We start from the raw sequence: 20,050 nt of genomic DNA, 5'->3' as shown, positions 1-20,050 counted from the left end.
AGAGGGGCGGCCGCCGCCTTGACCTCAACCGCCACATTTCCCCTTCGTCTGAGGCTTCTATCTCCTTTCTCCATGAGCCTGGGCAGCCCCTGAGTTGTTGGTTCTTCGGTGATGGTGGTGGTGGGGAAGCGGTGTGCAGTGAGTCAGGCATGGAAGGTGGAGAAGGGGGGCCCAGAGTGGCGGCGGTGAGGTGGGGATCCCTCAGCTGGGAAGCGAGGCTTCACACTGCCTTTTGGAGCAGCCCCATCCCAACTCCTACTTGCGTGCAAGCAGGAGGGGGCGGGGATCCCTCAGCTGGGAAGGGAGGCTTCCCGTTGCCTAACTGAGAGATCCCTGCCCCCTCCTGCTTGCACGCAAGCTCTGATAGGCAGCATGAAGCCTCCCTTCACAGCTGAGAGATTCCCGTCCCCTCCTGCTTGCACACAAGTAGGAGCTGGGAGGCTGCCCCAATAGGCAGCATGAAGCCTCCGTTCACAGCTTGGTTGCTGGGGTCAGCGAAGGTGGAGGCAGCCCGGAAGCTACATCTTAGAGCCTCTGCACCACCTTCATATGGGGACTTCTGAGCAGCTCCTGAAGCCAACCTGAGCCAACTGCTCCGGGCTGCTGAGACTGCCACTGCTGTGTTTCCCGGGGACATTAGATGAAATCGGGGGATGTAATTTGTCCGGGGACTTATTCGCAAATCCGGGGACTGTCCCCGGGAAATGGGGACGTCTGGTACCCTTATTTTTAGCAAGCTCTCTCCTCCAGAATGGAGACCCTCCCAGAGCCTCTTCTGGTCCGGATCTTCGCCTCCCTCCCTGCGGTCGAACTGGTCTTAGTGTGTCGCCTCGTCTGCTCCCAGTGGAAAAACCTGATTGACGGAGCTGCCCTCTGGTTGTTGAAATGTCAGCAGGAGGGTTTCGCTGGGGAAGATGCAGAAGAGGAAAGCGCCGACAGCTGGCAGACGCTCTACTTCCTGAACAAGAGGAAGCGGAATTTAATCAAGAACCCGGACGGCGAAGGCAAGTGGCTAGAGAACATTCCGGAAAAATAATAGGAGTTGGCAGTAGAGTGGCCCTCTCCACACACCCACCGTGTGTGGCTTTTGGCACCCTCACACCAGGGTGCTTGCGATCTGGCAGCTGAAACTTTTTGCCCATCGCTGTGCTTTTAGGCTGGAAAAGACTGCGCCTGTTGAATTTCTGTCTGACCCGTTCAAGGCATGCCGGGGTGGGGTGGGGTGCTGGTAAATCTACAGGATGAGAATAAAAATAATACACTGTGAGTGTGTGTGGCTAATTTGTGGCCCTCCGGATAATACTGTATTTTTTGCTCTATAAGACGCACCTGACCATAAGACGCACTTAGTTTTTAGAGGAGGAAAACAAGAAAAGCCAGCAAGAGCAACAGACATACTCGCTCGGCGCGGCTCTTTAAAGATAGAGTGGCTCTTGCTGGCTTTTACAGGAGGTGGGAGAAGGGACTGATGGGCTGCCCTCCGTCCCTTCCCCCACCTCCCTAAAAAGCCAGAGCAAGCTGTGCAGCTATCGCTGAAGGCAGCAGAGCAAGAGAGAGAGCTGTGCAGTGCCTCTTGGTCTTCTGGCTTCCCAGTGAAGCAGGATAAGGGATGGAAAGGAGCCCTTACGGAGCCCCTTCTGTCTCTCATCCTGCTTCGCTGGGAAGCCAGCAACCCAGAAACGCTGTGCAGCTCTCCCTCTTGCTGTGCTGGCTGCGCAGCCTGCATTCGCTCCATAACACACACACACATTTCCCCTTACTGTCTTATGGAGCAAAAAATACGGTACTTTTTTTAAAAAAAAAAAACACAACAATTTTTATTTGATTTTACAAATATAAATTTATAACAATCCAAATGCGTATCCATATACAGTGGTACCTCGGTTTAAGAAGAGCCCTGTTTACGAACTATTTGGTATACGAACTTCACAAAATCGGAAGTAGTGTTCCGGTTAGTGAACTTTACCTCAGTCTATGAACGGAATCCGAACAGCGGAAGGGCACTGGCAGCGGGAGGCCTCATTAAGGAAAATGCACCTTAGTTTGGGTTTTGGTTTAAGAATGGACTTCTGGAATGGATTAACTTCGTAAACCGAGGTACCGCTGTATAGAGATTACTCTGGACCTCGAGACTTCTTCATCCCATCCCCTCCATGGGTCCTAACGTCAACATTTACAACTGCATATTATTCCATAATCTATATTTTGTATCCATCCACATTATAGATTACATTCACATTACAAGTGAAATTAAAATCCTGCGAATGTTTTCATCTGCTTGCAGTTGTCTCTTAAATAAAGTATACATTTTACCCATTCCTTTATAAAGTTTTTCCCCCTCTTGGTTTCTGGATTTTCCAGTCAGCTTTGTCATTTTAGCGTATTCCATCAGCTTAGCTTGCCATTCTGGCCCTCCAGATATTACTGAAGTACGACTCCCATCAGGCATTGGTGACGTCAAGGCTAGATTACTACAATGTGCTTTTTGTGGGGCTTGCCTTGCACTTAATCCTTCAGTTGGTGCTGTGGCAGGGCTACTGGCAAGCCCTGTCAGCATAAAAACTCCTCCCATCAGAGCTGTGCCCTGGTTGCCAATTTGTTACCAGGCCAAGTTCAAGAAGTTGCTGCTGGTATAGAAAGCTCTCAACAGCCAGCTTGGGATCAGTTTACTTGGGAGATCACCTTACCAAATATATGCCCGTTTCCATCTGTAGAACTGGCAAATACCCATTCTGCACTGGTAAGCAATCGATCCTATAGTGTGGCAGCATCTACCCTTCGGAACCCCCTGCCTTTTGAAATCAGGCAGGTATGTTTGCTGTACTCTCTTTAGTGCCCGCTTAAAACATTTTTTTCTTTAGCCAAGGCCGTTCAGACATGTAGAAGTTGTGTGTGTGTTTTATCGCTTAGCTCCCACTGACTTTTACCACCTTCAGATTATTATTTTTAAAGCAGCTTTAAAACTTTAAAACCGATAATTTTAATGTTTTATTTTGTATTCTTGTAAACCGCCAGAAATCAAGCGCTATATCAATTTTGTTAAAACAGATAAACAAAATCAGCCCTGGGCAGCATGTTCAATGGTCAGGGATGATGGGAGTTGTAGTCCAACAATATCTGATTTGGCACAATTGCGTACAAAAATGGGTGTGTTAGGCAAAAACTCACACTAACATGCCATTGAGCTTTCATAAGGACTAGTTTTCTTTTCCTTTTTTGCAAAGTGATGTGTAGCTTTGGAGAAATGAACGATAAGACTGTGAAAATGAGAAACTGAGGAAGCACCAAATTGATAGATTTCCCTCTAGGAAGAACAGTATTCTGTGTACATGCATATGTGTGTGTGTATGCATGTGTATTTAAGGAACTGCAGAAAGAGGGAGAAGAAAGTCAAGTTTTGAAATGTCAAAATTGTAAAATTAATGAAATGTATAAAATTTGTGAAATGTATAAACTTGAAAAGTATAAATATATATTTTTAATGTTGCTGTTGTCATTCTGCCATCCCACAGAGGGTCTTGAACATTGGCAGGATGTGGAAAATGGAGGTGACGGCTGGGCAATTGAGGACCTGCCTGGAAATTTTGGGCAAGAATTCCCCAGCGAGGATGTCCATAAATACTTTGTCTCATCTTTTGAGTAAGTCAAAAGCCCTTTAAGGTGGCCTGGTTTGAGCCAAGATGCCTCTGTGGAACATCTGAAATTTGGAGTTCTTTTTATACCTCTGAATGGGAGCAACAATGGAGAGGGTTAATGTCAGTCACCCCCTGCTTATGGGCTGCTTGGTGGCTTCTGGGGTCAGGATGTACGACCCTAGGGACCTCTGCGGCTCTTCTTGGGTTTTCTTATCCAGCTGCAGTATGCCACTTTTAACAGGGACACGGGTGGCGCTGTGGTCTAAACCACTGAGCCTCTTGGGCGTGCTGATGGGAAGGTTGGCAGTTTGAATCCCCATGACGGAGTGAGCTCCCATTGCTCTGTCCCAGCTCCTGCCAACCTAGCAGTTCGAAAGCACACCAGTGCAAGTAGATAAATAGGTAGCACTGCGGCGGGAAGGTCAACGGTGTTTCCGTGCACTCTGGTTTCCATCACAGTGTCCCGTTGCACCAGAAGCAGTTTAGTCCTGCTGGCCACAGGACCCAGAAAGCTGTCTGTGGACAAACGGCATCTCCCTCGGCCTGAAAGCGAGATGAGCATCGCAACCCCACAGTAGCCTTTGACTGGACTTCTTCTCCTTCTCTTTCTTCTCCTTCTTCTCCTTCACCTTCTTCTTCACCTTCTTCTTCTTCTTTATTCATTTATTTATACCCTGCCCATCTAGCTGAGTTTCCCCAGCCACTCTAGGCAGCTCCCAACAGAATTAAAAGCACAATAGAACATCATTGGAAACTCAAGGCAGTAGAGACATAAGATGATCAGAGCCTCACCAAACTTGAAGCATGGGAAGTCCCAATAAAAATTTATAATTTGGCAGAATATTCGGACTATATGATATGTATTTGTATAATTTGGAATATTTAATGTGATTTGATTGGATTGTTAAAATGGAAAATTTAATAAAAAATATTTTTTTAAAAAAAGCACAATAGAACATCAAACATAAAAACTTCCCTAAACAGGGCTGCCTTCAGATGTCTTCTAAAAGTCAGATAGTTGTTTATTTCCTTGACATCTGATGGGAGGGCGTTCCACAGGGCAGGTACCACTACTGAGAAGGCCCTCTGCCTGGTTCCCTGTAACCTCACTTTTCACAGTGAGGGAACCGCCAGAAGGCCCTTGGAGCTGGATCTCAGTGTCCGGGCAGAACGATGGGAGTGGAGACGCTCCTTCAGGTATATAGGACCGACTTAACCATCCAGGGGTCCTTTACCTTTTACCTTTACCTTAAAGTTCCCTGGATTGTTTGGGGGAGGGGGAAGTAATGTGCATGCAACCTAAGTGTTGTAGCACAAAGTGCTGCAACTCAGGGTTCCAGTCACTCCATCCGATTCCTCTGCCCTCCCCCTTCTGGCTTCTGAGCATGCTCAATTCTCGTTGGGCTGTTTTTGGCACGTCCCTTTGGATACTCCTCCAACCGTATACATTTTTGTGGTTAGGTGTGATGGGACGATGAGCTGCTTGTGTGTAAAATCCTAGTCCCTCAGAGTTTGGTCAAGTTTGCAAACCTCTGTCTGTAACGGAGCCCCTTAAACATGGCTCCGTCAGTCGCTGGCAGATTCCGACAGTGGTTGCTTTCGGAATCGCTTCCAACATAAAAGCTCCTTAACGGAAACACGTCTTCTGGACTCTCTGCGTGACAGTTTCCGGCGAGGAGTGGGTGTCCCTACAGGAGGTCCTGAAACCTCCCCACTGTTTTCGCTGGAAGTGTCTCTGAGCCATCCCTCCAGCTCCCTTTCCCTCAGCTCAGCTCCTCTCCCCCTACTGGTTCCCTCTTCAGCTGCTGAGTCTCTCCCAACCTGTGTGAGCCCTTTCACTTCCCTTCCTTCCGATGGCAGTTCCCTGACATCCACCTCCCCTCCAGGGCCCCCTTCATCCCCTCTCGCCCCCTCCTCTACGGGCGGTGAGGAGGCAAAACCCCGGAAGGAACTTCCTTCATCTTCCGATGTCCCGAACACTTCTCTCCACCTGTTGCGGTTCCTGGTCTCGAAGTACTCCTCCTCCTCAGAGTCCATCTCCCCTTCCCCTTCCGAGTCCGAGAATCCTTCCAACTCCTCCTCCTCATCGGTGGTCCCAAAGTATTCCCTCCGGAACCTCTCCACAGGCTGAGGTTTCCTTGGGAACCTTTGATGGAACGTTTCTATCAATACCTCGTCATTGATATCTTCTGCCATTACCCAAGTGTTTTCTGACTCCGGTTCTCCTTCCCACGCTACCAAATACTCCACCTGATCCCCCTTCCACCTGGCGTCGAGGATTTCTGCCACATGGCTGCTGCATTCCCTTTCTTCTATGACCAGTCCCCGAGTGGCCATCCCTTCTCATCCCCCCTCATACGGTGACAGTAACGACCTGTGAAATACTGGGTGCAGTTTCATGTGGTTGGGTAACCGGAGCCTGAAAGCCACTGGGTTGACCTGTTGAATGACCTCAAAGGGACCCAATCTCCTGGGTCTTAATTTCTTACAACCTCCTTTGAACGGCAACCCTTGGGTTGACAGCCACACCCTATCTCCCACCCTTATGGTTTCACCTTCCCTTCGGTTCTTGTCTGCCTGCCTCTTGTATTCTTCCTTCGCCCTTTCTAAGTTGAGTTGGAGCTGACGATGGATTGCTTCCATTTCTTCTACAAAATGCTCGGCTGCCGGGACGCTCCATCTCTCCCCTTCTCCCCCTGGGAAAGCCCTGGGATGACACCCATAATTAGCCAAGAAGGGGCTCATCCCTGTGGACACATTCTCGGCATTGTTGTAGGCAAATTCCGCCAGCGCCAACTTTTCTACCCAGTCATTCTCTCTGTCATTGACATAACACCTCAGGTATTGCTGGAGGACACCGTTTGCTCTTTCCGCCTGCCCGTTGGTTTCAGGGTGCCGGGCAGTCGAAAAGTTGACCTCCACCTGCAGTAAGCTCATGAGCTTCCTCCAGAACCTGGAAGTAAATTGTTTTCCTCGGTCTGAGACCACCCTCAATGGCACCCCGTGCAACCTAAAAATGTGTTCTACAAATAACTTCGCTGTCTCTTCCGCCGTGACTGCATGCGAGCAGGCTACAAAGTGGCACATCTTTGTTAGTAGGTCTACCACCACCATGATGGCTGTTTTCCCCTTGGACTTCGGCAGATCAGTCATAAAATCTATCGACACTGCCTCCCAAGGTCGTTCTGGGGTTGGTAAGGGTTCTAATAGCCCCGCCGGTGCCCGCCTCTCCCCTTTGGCTCGCTGGCATTGCTCACACCCTCTTACATACTCCCGTACATCTTCCCTCACCTTAGGCCACCAAAATTCCCTGGTGACCAACCACATGGTTTTGTGTTGTCCAAAATGCCCCGCCGTGGGGCTGTCGTGCAACTGCTTGAGTACCCTCCCCCTTAAGTCTCCTTCAGGGATATACAGTGCCCCTTTGTAATACAAAGCTCCATTTCTTTCCTCGAAACCCCCTGGTTCCTCTCCCTCACCCCTAAGACCTCTGAGCTTATTCTGGGCGTATTCATCATTCTCTGTTTCCTCTACCAGTTCTCTTTGTCCCACCAATGCCGCCCCACACACCCAGCGGTCCTCTGGAATGACATGTCTCTCTTCGGGTGCTCCCTCCCCCTCCAAATATTCAGGTTTGCGTGAGAGAGCGTCCGCCCTAATGTTCTCTGGGCCTGGCACGTAACAAATCTCAAAGTTAAATTTGGAGAACTCCTGGGCCCATCTCACTTGCCGTTGGTTGAGCACTCGTGCCGTCCTCCAATACTCTAGGTTCTTGTGGTCAGTGCACACTTGCACCTTATGTTGTGCGCCAATTAGCAGGTGCCTCCATCTCCGGAACGCCTCATGAATGGCTAGTAGTTCTCGGTCATACACCGTGTAGTTCCTCTCGGATTTGTTCAGCTTTCGCGAAAAAAAGGCACACGGTCTCCACTCTGACTCCTCCTTCCCTGGCTGCAGAAGCACCGCCCCAATCGCTCTGTCTGATGCGTCAGTTTCCACTCTCATCGGTTTTTGTAAATCCACATGCAGGAGTTGTTGTTCCGAGGCGAAGGCCCTTTTTAGTTCCTCAAATGCTCGCTCCGCCTCCTCAGTCCAAACGAACTTCTTCTTACTGCTGAGACAGTCCGTAATGGGCGCCGTCAGGTGGGCAAAGTTTCGGATGAACTTACGATAGAAGTTCCCAAATCCTAGGAGCCTCTGCACATCCTTCCTTGTTTTGGGTGTTTTCCATTCCAGCACCGCCTGGACCTTGCCGGGATCCATGGCCAATCCCTTGTCTGACAGGCGATACCCCAGGAATTCCACCTCCTTGGTATGAAACTGACACTTCTCCAGTTTCACCCACAGCTGGTTGGCTTGCAGCCTGCTCAACACTTCTCTGACGTCTCTCACATGCTGCTCCTCATTCTCAGAATACACCAACACGTCGTCTAAGAAGGCCACACAATTCTTGTAAAGCAAAGGCCCCAGGACGTGGTTCATAAACGATTGAAAGCACGCGGAGCCTCCTTGTAGGCCGAAGGGCATAACTAAATATTCAAATGCCCCCAAAGGGGTGAACATGGTGGTTTTCCATTCATCCCCCTTCCTTATTCGTATCAGGTTGTACGCCCCCCTTAGGTCCAGTTTAGTAAAAATCTTTCCCTTCCTGACCCTTGTCAAAATGTCGTCAATCCTGGGCATAGGGAAAGCCACTGGTTCTGACACTGCATTTAAGGCCCTGAAGTCACACACAAGCCTCGGCTTGTTCGTGTTTTTTTTATCCACAAAAAACACTGGGCTGCCCCCCACCGCCCTGGACTCTCTGATGAACCCTCTCTTCAGGTTCTTGTCAATGAACTCTCTTAGCTCCTGCATCTCTCTGTCTGACATGGCGTACAGCTTGCCTACAGGGAGCTGTGCCCCAGGGAGTAAATTGATTTGACAGTCAAAGGGTCTATGCGGGGGTAGTTGGTCAGCTTCCCTTTCGCTGAAGACGTCGCGGAGATCTGCGTATTGTCGTGGTACCTTCACGTTCTCCGTTACTTCAGTCCCTGCTAGGGTGGCTTGGGCCCCTGCCAAACCCTTTCCCTCTTTGCAGTGTTCTAAGCAATGTGCTGAACCAAAAGAAACCACTCTCTGATGCCAGCCCACCAGCGGATCATGTAACGCTAGCCAGCTCATCCCCAATATAATGGGAGCTCCTCCCAAGGTGGCCACATTAAACGCTATCAGTTCGGTGTGCCTTGCCACCTTCATTATCATTGGGACGGTCTGCAAGCTGACTTCTCCTCCCAACAGCTCCCTGCCATCTATCGTGGTCACCTGCAGGGGGTTGCTTAAAGGGATCGTCTGTATCTGGTGTTCAGCTGCAAACTCTTTGCTCATGAAATTGCAGGAGCTGCCTGAGTCCAACAGCGCCTTTATCTTTAGAGGGTGTCCGTTTGGCAGCTCTAGCGCCACTTCTATCACTAGGGCGGGTTTAGGAGGTTCTGGCGTGGGCACTTTCACTGCTCTTTGGCCTGGCTGCTGTGCCCCGACGGTGGCAGCCAGGCGTTGGCTTTTACTTGCTTCGGTATTTCTTCCTCTCTTCCCTCCACAGCTCCTACCATCCCTTGCCATTCCTTCCTCTGGGGGCAGACTCTGGCAAAGTGACCTGGCTGTTGGCAGAGATAGCATTTCCGGGCGCCTTTTCCCTCCTTCTTTCCCCCCTCACTGGGCTTTGAAACTGCGCGCGCGCGCGCTGTTCCGATTTCCATCGGCTCTGCCGGCGGGAAAGTTGGCTCTGGAATGTCTGGAATGCGGAACTCCTTCCAACGTTCCCCCTTCCCTTCCCGCCTCTCCAATGCTCTCGCCTCCTGGCGCGCTCCTATGGTCAGCGCTGATTTGGTCAGCTGGTCCATAGACTCCGCCCTGGGCGCCCGGGAAAGTTCGTCTTTCACAGCCGAAGAAAGCCCTTCTTCAAAGAGCATTTGAATGGGTTCCGCCGATAGATCCCACCCCAATTTATGGATCAACATGGTGAACTCAGTCCAGTACTCACGGACAGATCGGCTCCCCTGTTTGCAAGCCATTAACTGTCTGCGGACCACTCCCTGTTCAATATCGCTGGAAAACATCAGATCCATGGCGCGAAAGAACTTCATCGTGTCCTTTAGGACGTCACTATTCGCTGCCATCAGGGGTCTAACCCAGTCTCTCGCCCCCTTTTCAAGATGCCCAATCACGAAAGCCACTCGTGATTCCTCGTCAGGGAATTCATCAAACTGCAGATTGAGGGCATATTGCATCTCTGTCCGAAAGCCATGATAGTCTTTGGGCTCCCCCCCAAACTTCTGCACCAATCCTGGTACCTTTCTGACGAGCTGGGTGTCTTTCCCCTTTTTGTCTGCATCCTGAGCCCTCCTCTCCTCAAGCCTCGCCGTCTGCAGCGCTAGCTGGACCTCCAACACCCGGTACCTTTCTTCCAGGCTTGGACCCGCTCCAGCTCCTGCTTCTCCGGTTCCGGCTGGGTTGCTCATGATGCCTTCTCCTGCACAAGCTGCTCACGGAGACTGTCGGAATGCTGTGATGGGACGATGAGCTGCTTGTGTGTAAAATCCTAGTCCCTCAGAGTTTGGTCAAGTTTGCAAACCTCTGTCTGTAACGGAGCCCCTTAAACATGGCTCCGTCAGTCGCTGGCAGATTCCGACAGTGGTTGCTTTCGGAATCGCTTCCAACATAAAAGCTCCTTAACGGAAACACGTCTTCTGGACTCTCTGCGTGACAGTTTCCGGCGAGGAGTGGGTGTCCCTACAGGAGGTCCTGAAACCTCCCCACTGTTTTCGCTGGAAGTGTCTCTGAGCCATCCCTCCAGCTCACTTTCCCTCAGCTCAGCTCCTCTCCCCCTACTGGTTCCCTCTTCAGCTGCTGAGTCTCTCCCAACCTGTGTGAGCCCTTTCACTTCCCTTCCTTCCGATGGCAGTTCCCTGACATTAGGTAACATCATTGTTGTGGACGGGTGGTGCTGTTTGGGCACCAATGACCTGTTGGTGACACAGCAGCACAGATCCTCCAGTGGGGGCTGTGTGATGACAACCTTACATTTTTATGCATAGAGAGAATTTAAAAAATGACAAACTGCTTAATCAAAGAGACTCCTCTAAACGACCTACATTAAAAAAAATCTGTGGGTGGTACCATTTTTGGCTAAAATAGAAATGGCGCCAGTAACCTGAGCATCAGAAATAGAAATAGAGGGAATAGGATGAACTCCTTCCCATATTATGGGCTGTATTCAAGCCCATATTCACCATTTGATTGAGTGCAGATAGCAAATAGCTTGAGGCAGTTTCATACCCTCCAAGTATCCCTATTTTCCAGGATCAGTCCCAGATTTACAGAAGCCATCCCAGTTTCTGATTTGATCCCAGAATGTCCCACTTTTCCTTAAAAAGGTAAAGGGACCCCTGGTCATTAGGTCCAGTCGTGGCCGACTCTGGGGTTGCGGCGCTCATCTCACTTTATTGGTCGAGGGAGCCAGCATACAGCTTTCGGGTCATGTGGTCAGCATGACTAAGCCGCTTCTGGGTAACCAGAACGAGAAGTTTCCAGTGCATGGAAACGCCGTACCTTCCCACGGGAGTGGTACCTATTTATCTACTTGCACTTGACGTGCTTTTGAACTGCTAGGTTGGCAGGAGCAGGGACCGAGCAACAGGAGCTCACCCCATCGCGGGGATTTGAACCGTCAACCTTCTGATCGGCAAGTCCTAGGCTCTGTGGTTTAACCCACAGCGCCACCCGCTTTTTGTTAGGATGTCCCTATTTTCATCGGATAAATGTTGGAAGGTAGGGAGTTATCCGACCCCCCAGCCATCTAAAGGTTTCCCTGTATAGGGAGGTTTTTTGGTGTTTAATGTTTTATTATGTTTTTATAGAAGTTGGAAGCTGCCCAGAGTGGCTGGGGCAACCCAGTCAGATGGGTGGGGTATTGATAGTAAAATTATTATTATGGAATAGGATGTCCCTATTCCATCGGAGAAAAGTTGGAGGTTATGCAATTGCTGTCAAATGAGGAAGAGGAATTGCACCGAGAATGCTACTAGCAGCGAGTGGCCTGAGAGGGAGGATGTTTTATTCTGTTTTTATATATGTTGGAAACTGCCCAGAGTGGCAACCCAGCCAGGTGGGTGGGGTGTAAATAGTAAAATTCTTATTACAGTGGTACCTCGGGTTACAGACACTTCAGGTTACAGACGCTTCAGGTTATAGACTCCGCTAACCCAGAAATAGTATCTTGGGTTAAGAACTTTGCTTCAGGATGAGAACAGAAATCGTGCTCCGGCGGTGTAGCGGCAGCGGGAGGCCCCATTAGCTAAAGTGGTGCTTCAGGTTAAGAACAGTTTCAGGTTAAGAACGGACCTCCAGAATGAATTAAGTTCTTAACCAGAGGTACCACTGTATTATTATTGAATAGGACGTCCCTATTTTCATCAGAGACATGTTGGAGGGTATGCAATACAGTGGTACCTCGGGTTACATACGCTTCAGGTTACAGACTCCGCTATCCGAGAAATAGTGCTTCAGGTTAAGAACTTTGCTTCAGGATGAGAACAGAAATTGCGCGGCAGCAGCAGGAGGCCCCATTAGCTAAAGTGGTGCTTCATATTAAGAACAGTTTCAGGTTAAGAACGGACCTCCAGAACGAATTAAGTAATTAACCAGAGGTACCACTGTATTATACATTCTTCTCGCTTGTTAACCTTATCAAAATGTTACAGGTGGTGCTGTAAGTCACAAGTCATTGATCTCCGCGCCGAAGGATACTGGGAGGAGCTTATGGACACCACCCAGCCTAAAATTGTGGTGAAAGACTGGTAAGAGTGGGTGGGGTGGAGAGACTGTGGAACCTGTTGGAATCTGGCAGGGAAATTGGCAAACACGGCCAATGTAGAATTGAACCCTGCCTCCACCACTGCCTATTGGCTGATGCTACGCCTGTGGGAATGTTGTAGATACTAAAAGAGGATCTCAAGACTTCCCCCCATCCCCTCCATGGGTCCTAATGTCAATATTTACAACTGCATATTATTCCATAATCTATATTTTTTTAATCGATCCATATTATCCGTAGTATTTGTTACATTACAAGTGAAATTAAAATCCTGCTAATGTTTTCATCTGCTTGCAGTGGTCTCTTAAATTTATATTTTTTCCCCATTCTTTTATAAAGTTTTTTCCTCATTGTTTCTTTGTTTTCCAGTCAGCTTTGCCATCTTAGCGTATTCCATCAGCTTAGTTTGCCATTTTTCTCTGGTACTTTGTCTTCTTTCCAACTCTGGGCTAATAACATCTGGGCAACTGTTGTTCCATACATAAAGAGTATTTTCTGCTCCTTGGGTATGTCAGTACCTGTAATTCCTAATAAAAACGCTTCTGGTTTATTAACAAAAGTTATTTTAAGCCTTTCCCCCCCGTTTCATTATATATCATCTCCCAGAAAGCTTTTATTACCTTACAAGTCCACCACATATGATAAAAGGTACCTTCTTTTTCTTTACATTTCCAGCAGATCTTTGTACTTGTCTTATACATTTTTGCTAACTTAGAAGGAATCAAATACCACCATTGAGATTAAAGTCTATATTAAGTCCTATATCTATTGCCCAGTGCGTCATAGACAGCCTCAAGCTGCGTTTGGCTCTTCTGCTGCCAGCTTCACATGACTGGCTCATGCTCAAGTTATATAGTCACAGATGTTGTGGTCTCATCCTGCAGGTATGCGGCCCGATGTGATGCTGGTTGCCTCTACAACTTGAAAGTGCAGCTCCTGTCTTCGACAGAGGAGGTGCTGGCTGAGTTTGTGAGCGACACCATTGCCGTCCCGCAAGGCAACGAGGGCGAATGGACCGAGGTGGGTGCTGATGGAGGGACGCATTGCCTTTTTCCAGCATCGGCTTGGCTTGTGGACATTAGTAACTGATCCCGTATACAGTGGTACCTCGCAAGACGAATGCCTCGCAAGACGAAAAACTCGCAAGACGAAAGAGTTTTTGGTTTTTTGAGTTGCTTCGCAAGACGAATTTCCCTATGGGCTTGCTTCGCAAGACGAAAACGTCTTGCAAGTTTGTTTCCTTTTTCTTAAAACCGTTACAGTAATACAGGGTGCATTGCTTGAAGAGGTGCAGTTGCGACTTGACTTCGAGGAGCAACTCATAGCACGCAGTGTGGTAGCCTTTTTTGAGGTTTTTGAAGACTTTTTTTGAAAAAATGGAAACCGTGCTTTGCAAGATGAAAAAACTCGCAAGACGAAAAAACTCGCAGAACGAATTAATTTCGTCTTGCGAGGCACCACTGTATAATAATAAATAATAATAATACATTTTATTTATACCCCGCCCTCCCCGGCCAAAGCTGGGCTCAGGGCAGCTAACACCAATAAAATTACAATAAAAACATAATAGAAAATAAATAAATAAAGGAATTTAAAATACAGGTTAAAATGCAATTTAAAATGCAGCCTCATTTTAAAAGTAGCCCATATATTGTGTACATCTGTAAATCATAGCTGTCAACCGTCCCTTATTTGGCGGGAAACTCCCTTATCCCAGTGCCATTTCCTGCTGCTGTCCCTTATTGATGATGTCCCGTAAATTTCCCGGGTTTCAAAGGAAGCAGCTCCTTTCCCTCCCTGCCTGCCGGCCAAGGAGAAGGGAGGCTCCAACTGTGTTGTTTGGCTGCGTTGCTCACCCAATAAGGAGTCTAAGAACGACAGGGGGGTGGAGCTTGCATGCCTTGTGCCGATCAAATTGGCCGTGTTGCCTGGGGACTCGCCTTTGCTCAGCGCTTCCCAGCAGAGAGGTGCCAGTGGTTTCCCTTGCTGCATCCCCTTTGCTGGGTTGCTGCGCTGTGGGAACCACCGCTTGAGGCTTCGTTTGGCTGCTGGTTGACTAAAATCCCTTATTTTGGCTGCTGGTCCCTTATTTTCAAATCTAAGTTGACAGCTATGCTGTAAATCTCAGGCCTGGAGCCTGAAAGTGGCCCTTCAGGCATCTCTGCCAGGCCACCAGGATAGGGCATGACCCCTCTCTAAGCCGCATCTCTCACCTGGAGCACACCTGGAGTGCTTTTGCCTGGCTGTGATGATGCCTCTTGCTTCCTTGAACTACATCTCCCATCAGCCTCAGCAAGTGTGGTCAGTGGCCAAGGGTGATGGGAGTTGTAGTCCAGCAACATCCGGAGGCCCAACGCTTCCCCACACCTGATGCAGATCCTGCCTTGAGCAGGGAGGCAAATCATGCAACCTCCTTGGTACCCCATCCCCAAATACTCTGATTCTAGGCTTCCACTGTTAGCCAATATTGCTGAATGGATTTTTAGCTGCTTCAGTTGGTTGGATCGGGGCTTCCCAAACATGGGTTTCTAGCTCTTTTTGGACTACACTCCCATCATCCCTAGCTAGTGGTCAGGGATGATGGGAATTGTAGTCCCAAACCAGCTGGAGACCCAAGTTTGGGAAACCCTGATGTAGATCGGGAGTGAGGAACCTTGGGCCCTCCAGATGTAGCGGGACTCCAACTCCCATCAGCCCCTGATGCATGATGGGAGTTGTAGTCCAGCAACATTTCGGAGAGCCAAAGGTTCTCCACACCTGCGTGGGCCAGATGTCCTCTTACGTGCCGTCCAATTCTTTTTTTAAGAAATATTTTATTGATTTTCCATTTTCAAAACAAATATCCTAAATCAATACTAAACATTAATTTTTCACTCCCACCCCCATTGACTTCCCTCAGCTTCCATTTCTGGTTTATTACATCAAATGATACGTTCTGCTGTTTATATACAATACTATATTATCACAGTGTTATATTCCTTGTTTTATGTAAAAAAAATGGTAAATGTTTATTTAAATCCTGCCAATGATTCCATTTTTTTGGGAGGTGTTTCTGCAAATATATTGTAAAAGCCTCCCATTCTTTTTCAAAGTCCCTGTTGTCCTTTTCTCGCAGTTTGTCCGCTAAGTTTGCTAACTCTGCGTAGCTCATCAGTTTTTCTTGCCATTGTTCTTTAGATGGTACTTCTCCAGTTTTGCGGTTTTGTGCTATTAGAATTCTTGCTGCTGTTGCAGCATACATAAATAATGTCCGTTTTCTTTCGACAGCAGGTGCCTTCCAATTCTATGCTTCACTTTTTTGGGGGGGTCAGATATTTCCCTCTAACCCTCTTGCCTTTTTCTCTTCCTCCTGCACCCAAGATCACCCACACCTTTGCCGACTACGGTCCCGGGGTCTGCTTCGTTCGCTTCGAACACGGCGGTCAGGACACGGTCTACTGGAAGGGCTGGTACGGAGCAAGGGTGACGCACAGCAGTGTGACTGTGGAGCCGTAGTGGTGGAATTGGAGAGCCCTGGAGCCGCTTAGCCTGCGCATCATGCCATCCCTCAGCGAGGCCAGAGTGAACTTTGCATGGTTGTCCTCAGGGCTGGATGAAACCTGGCGCTAAATGCCCAACAGGACTTTTGCACTTCCTGCGATCTATTTCTCTAGAATTTCCCTAAGCGAGAGAGAAAATAGAGTGCTTTCTTACGTTAAAAGTATTTCCCTGGGTCTTCCAGCAATGTAGAATAATATAATGCTGGCTTGTGTGTAAAAAAAAATATACGATAGCAGTAACCACTTCACCAAGGGTGTAAAATGTTTTAAAATACTGAGAGTTAATTAGACATCACCCCAGAACTGGTTCTACTAAACATATTCCAAGACAACAATGCCCATTTACACCACAAAGCACTCATAACTCACCTACTTTCAGCAGCCAGAAACACCATAACCAGACACTGGAGAGACCTGTCAGGAGTAAACATGGACCAATGGTACCAAATAGTATGGGAAACAGCCCTACTAGAAAAATTAACCAATAAACTGAAACTGACACAGGGACAAACAGAAGAAGACGCCTTCACCCCGGTATGGCTCCCCTTTATCACATACACAGCCCAACAAGACAATGACAATAATCCACCAACAGCATACAAATCAATATGGCTAACCTTGCCCAAAACACCCACCCACCCCACTCACACATGAAAACAAAGATCACCACAGCCAATCACAAACAAACAACCACACCCTAGGCCAACCCCAAACTCTCTCACCACCAAAGAAACACAAATGAACAGCAGAGAACCTGCACGAGCACCTACATACGTTAAGCAAAATATAAACATCGCCACCCAACCCCCCATCTCCCCCCCCCCATGTCTCAACAAATGAAACTGATTTGTAAAAATGTTACACGGAAAAAATGTGAGAGACATTACACATGCTTCTGTAAAACAAGACAATCTTTAATTAAAAAAATAATACAAAAAAAATAATACTGAGAGTTAGGAACAGATCTGCCTTATACAGACGGTATTAGGGAAGGATGAAGCCATTGAAGTCTGGTCCATTCTCAAAAGAGATAGGATCGGGTCCGCCTGTCATATTTCCAGGTAGATTTTTTAAAAGGAGAAAACATTAAAAAACAAAACCCCAGCCTTATAAACTTGCCTTTATTTGAGGACAAGGCTATTAGTGGCTGCTGTCAGAGGCAGTGTGACAGTTTCTGTTCTGCTCAGGTCCTTTTTGTGGGCTCATGGTTGGCCATGGTGAGTACAAGATGCTGGGCTAGATACCTTCAGGGTAGCTAACATGATGCTCTCTGGATGTTTTTGCACTGCAGCTCCCACCAGCTAGAACCACCAAGGTTCAGGGATGATAGGAGGTGGAGTATTTCAACAGCTGGAGAGCTGCAGGTTCCCCAGTGCCTGCATTAAAAGAAGGGAGAGCTGTGATGGAGGCATCTGTGGGCAGTAAAGGCAAGTGATGGTCTAGTTCAGGATTTCCGACTGTTTTTGGACTACAACTCCCATCATCCCTGGCTAGCAGGACCTGAACAAATGTGATTCCGCTGAAGATCACTTTGTTTTGTTTTGTTATGTTATGTTATGTTTTGTTTTGTTTTGAGCAGTGGTTCCCACTGAGAGCCAGCGTGGTGTAGTGGTTAAGAGCGGTAGACTCGTCACACTTCTTTGAAGTCTCTCAGCCCCACTCACCTCACAGAGTGTTTGTTGTGGGGGAGAAAGGGAAAGGAGAATGTTAGCCGCTTTGAGACTCCTTCGGGTAGTGATAAAACGGGATATCAGATCCAGACTCCTCCTCCTCCTCCTCCTCCTCCTCCTCCTTCTTCTTCCCAACCTTTTTTCGGCCATGCCCCACCTAAGCATCTTTAAAATCCTGACCCGCTCCCCTGGTGACATATAATTCTTATTATTCAAAAAGTGAACTCCTATTCACATGGAGGAAGCCTAAAAGGCCATTAACTGTTAATAACTCATTTTTGAATTGCCCCCCTTAAAAACCAAATTGCCCCCAAATTTAGAGTGTTTGTATGTTTGTATCCAGCTCTTCAAAGGGACGCGGGTGGCGCTGTGGGTTAAATCACAGAGCCTAGGACTTGCTGATCAGAAGGTCGGCGGTTCGAATCCCCGGGACGGGGTGAGCTCCCGTTGCTCGGTCCCTGCTCCTGCCCACCTAGCAGTTCGAAAGCACGTCAAAGTGCAAGTAGATAAATAGGTACCGCTCCGGCGGGAAGGTAAACGGCGTTTCTGTGTGCTGCTCTGGTTCGCCAGAAGTGGCTTAGTCATGCTGGCCACATGACCCGGAAGCTGTACGCCGGCTCCCTTGGCCAATAAAGCGAGATGAGCGCTGCAACCCCAAAGTCGGCCACGACTGGACCTAATGGTCAGGGGTCCCTTTACCTTTATCCAACTCTTCAGCCAAAACGGCTCCTAGAGGTGGCTTGCATACAATCAACTAAAGCAGGACAGTTCCTACCTGCGGGCTTACGATATGAGAGACACAACATGAAAGGAAAAAGGGACAGGGAGGGAAGAGGGGAAGAAAAATCAAGCCAAGACACCAGTTCTTAAACGGTTGTAGTTATAAGGACTAGCTGGCACAGATGGAGCTGGTCCTTTAGCAAAGCTGATACAGTGGGCTCCGCTTTCCATCTCTCCCACCAAGGCAGCCTGATGGACTGGTTGCTTCCAGGTGGCTGTTGAGGGAAAGGAAGATGGGTGGGGCTGGCCTATCATAGCTGAGCTGATGGAGCGAACCCTGCTTCCCATCATTTAAAATTATTGCCAAGTTATAGCTGGCCTGCAGCGTCTCCCCCATGTTTCAGTGCAAGGATTGGTGGTTGGGGTGGAATCTGATAATAAACTTTATTCGTTTTCAATTACAACAATTCAATAATAGCCTCATTATAACAATGCCAAATTATAATACAGTTCCTATTACAAATCATTCAAATACCAAATTATATAATTTAGGTGCCCCCCTGCATGCTAGAATTGATGGTTTGATTTACTTTGTTTCTGCATTCCAAAATCTTATAGATTTCAATCACGTTTCCTGCTTGGCAGGGGGTTGGACTCGATGGCCCTTGTGGTCTCTTCCAACTCTATGATTCTATGATTCTACGTTCCTGTCATAATAGTAATCCCTTATACTATACAACAGCTGCAATATTTATAACCTCTATTTGTGTTGACAGATAAGACTGCAAGTGACGATCTCTTTCTATGTCATTGTTTTTCCTGCGTGTGACATTTATTCTGTCCATGATGTTTCTTCCCACTCTTATCTGTCAATCCTCTCCCTGCTTTTGCTGCAATCCCTCATGCCTTGAGCAGATCTGATATCCCAATGGTGTTCCGAAAGTTTCTCCCTCACTCAGTCCCGTGCTCTTTGTTTTTGCAACTTTAACAATAGCTGCAAAGGTCCCTCTACCCCAGTCAGTAGCCTGTTTTTCGCCATTCCCCCCGCCCAGCCTCAGAAGAAGAGTGATATTTTATCCCGCCAGTACAGGATGGGGGGAAATCTGACACTTTGAATGTTGCTGGACTCCCCACTCTCATCTCCCCCAGCAATCGAGGCCAATTTGGTTTGGTGGCGATGGGAATTGTAGTCCTGCGGAACTGGGAGAGCTCCAGGTTTGCCTTCCCTCTTTCAATGCCTTGTGATGCCAAAGTTCAGAGTCTCACGAGCTGCCTTCTCTTCCTGTTAAAAAAAGCGCCTTGCCTCTGCTTCCCGAAACATGCCTGAAAGGGTATGTGTGAGCTTATATGCACTTGTCCTGCCCTGTAGCCGCCCTGCTGAAGGTTGGCAAAAATAAATAAATAGGCACTGTGTTTTATATTCCTTACTCAGCTGGTATGATGGGGCCACCCCACTCCAGAGGTTTTTCTCCTGCCTTAGGTTTTGGCTCCCCGGGGCTCATCACAAAATTGTGTATATCAATAAACGTTGAATTGAAAGCAACAGCATCTCCATGTGGTGAGTTTCTTTTTTATAATAATTTTTATTTGATTTTACAATATAGTCATACTCGGGATGAATACGCTTGAGGA

General features: G+C 48.0%; 1 protein-coding gene across 2 annotated transcripts in view; it reads left to right on the top strand.

Annotated features, from left to right (window-relative positions):
- FBXO2 (F-box protein 2) overlaps positions 1-16,842 on the top strand; it is a 31,258-nt gene extending 14,416 nt beyond the window's left edge. For both annotated transcript variants that reach the window (XM_081018015.1, XM_081018014.1), the window contains exons 3-7: positions 751-1,004; positions 3,513-3,639; positions 12,377-12,472; positions 13,374-13,509; positions 15,850-16,842. In XM_081018015.1, the coding sequence (XP_080874141.1) occupies positions 752-1,004; positions 3,513-3,639; positions 12,377-12,472; positions 13,374-13,509; positions 15,850-15,984 (747 nt within the window). In that variant the 5' untranslated portion in view covers position 751 and the 3' untranslated portion in view covers positions 15,985-16,842. The remainder of the gene's footprint in view (positions 1-750; positions 1,005-3,512; positions 3,640-12,376; positions 12,473-13,373; positions 13,510-15,849) is intronic.
- Positions 16,843-20,050: the final 3,208 nt, after the last annotated feature.

This window comes from Podarcis pityusensis, assembly GCF_964106645.2.
Source record: "Podarcis pityusensis genome assembly, chromosome: 8".
Classification (NCBI taxonomy): domain Eukaryota; kingdom Metazoa; phylum Chordata; class Lepidosauria; order Squamata; family Lacertidae; genus Podarcis; species Podarcis pityusensis.
This window is presented reverse-complemented; position numbering and strand designations above follow the sequence as displayed.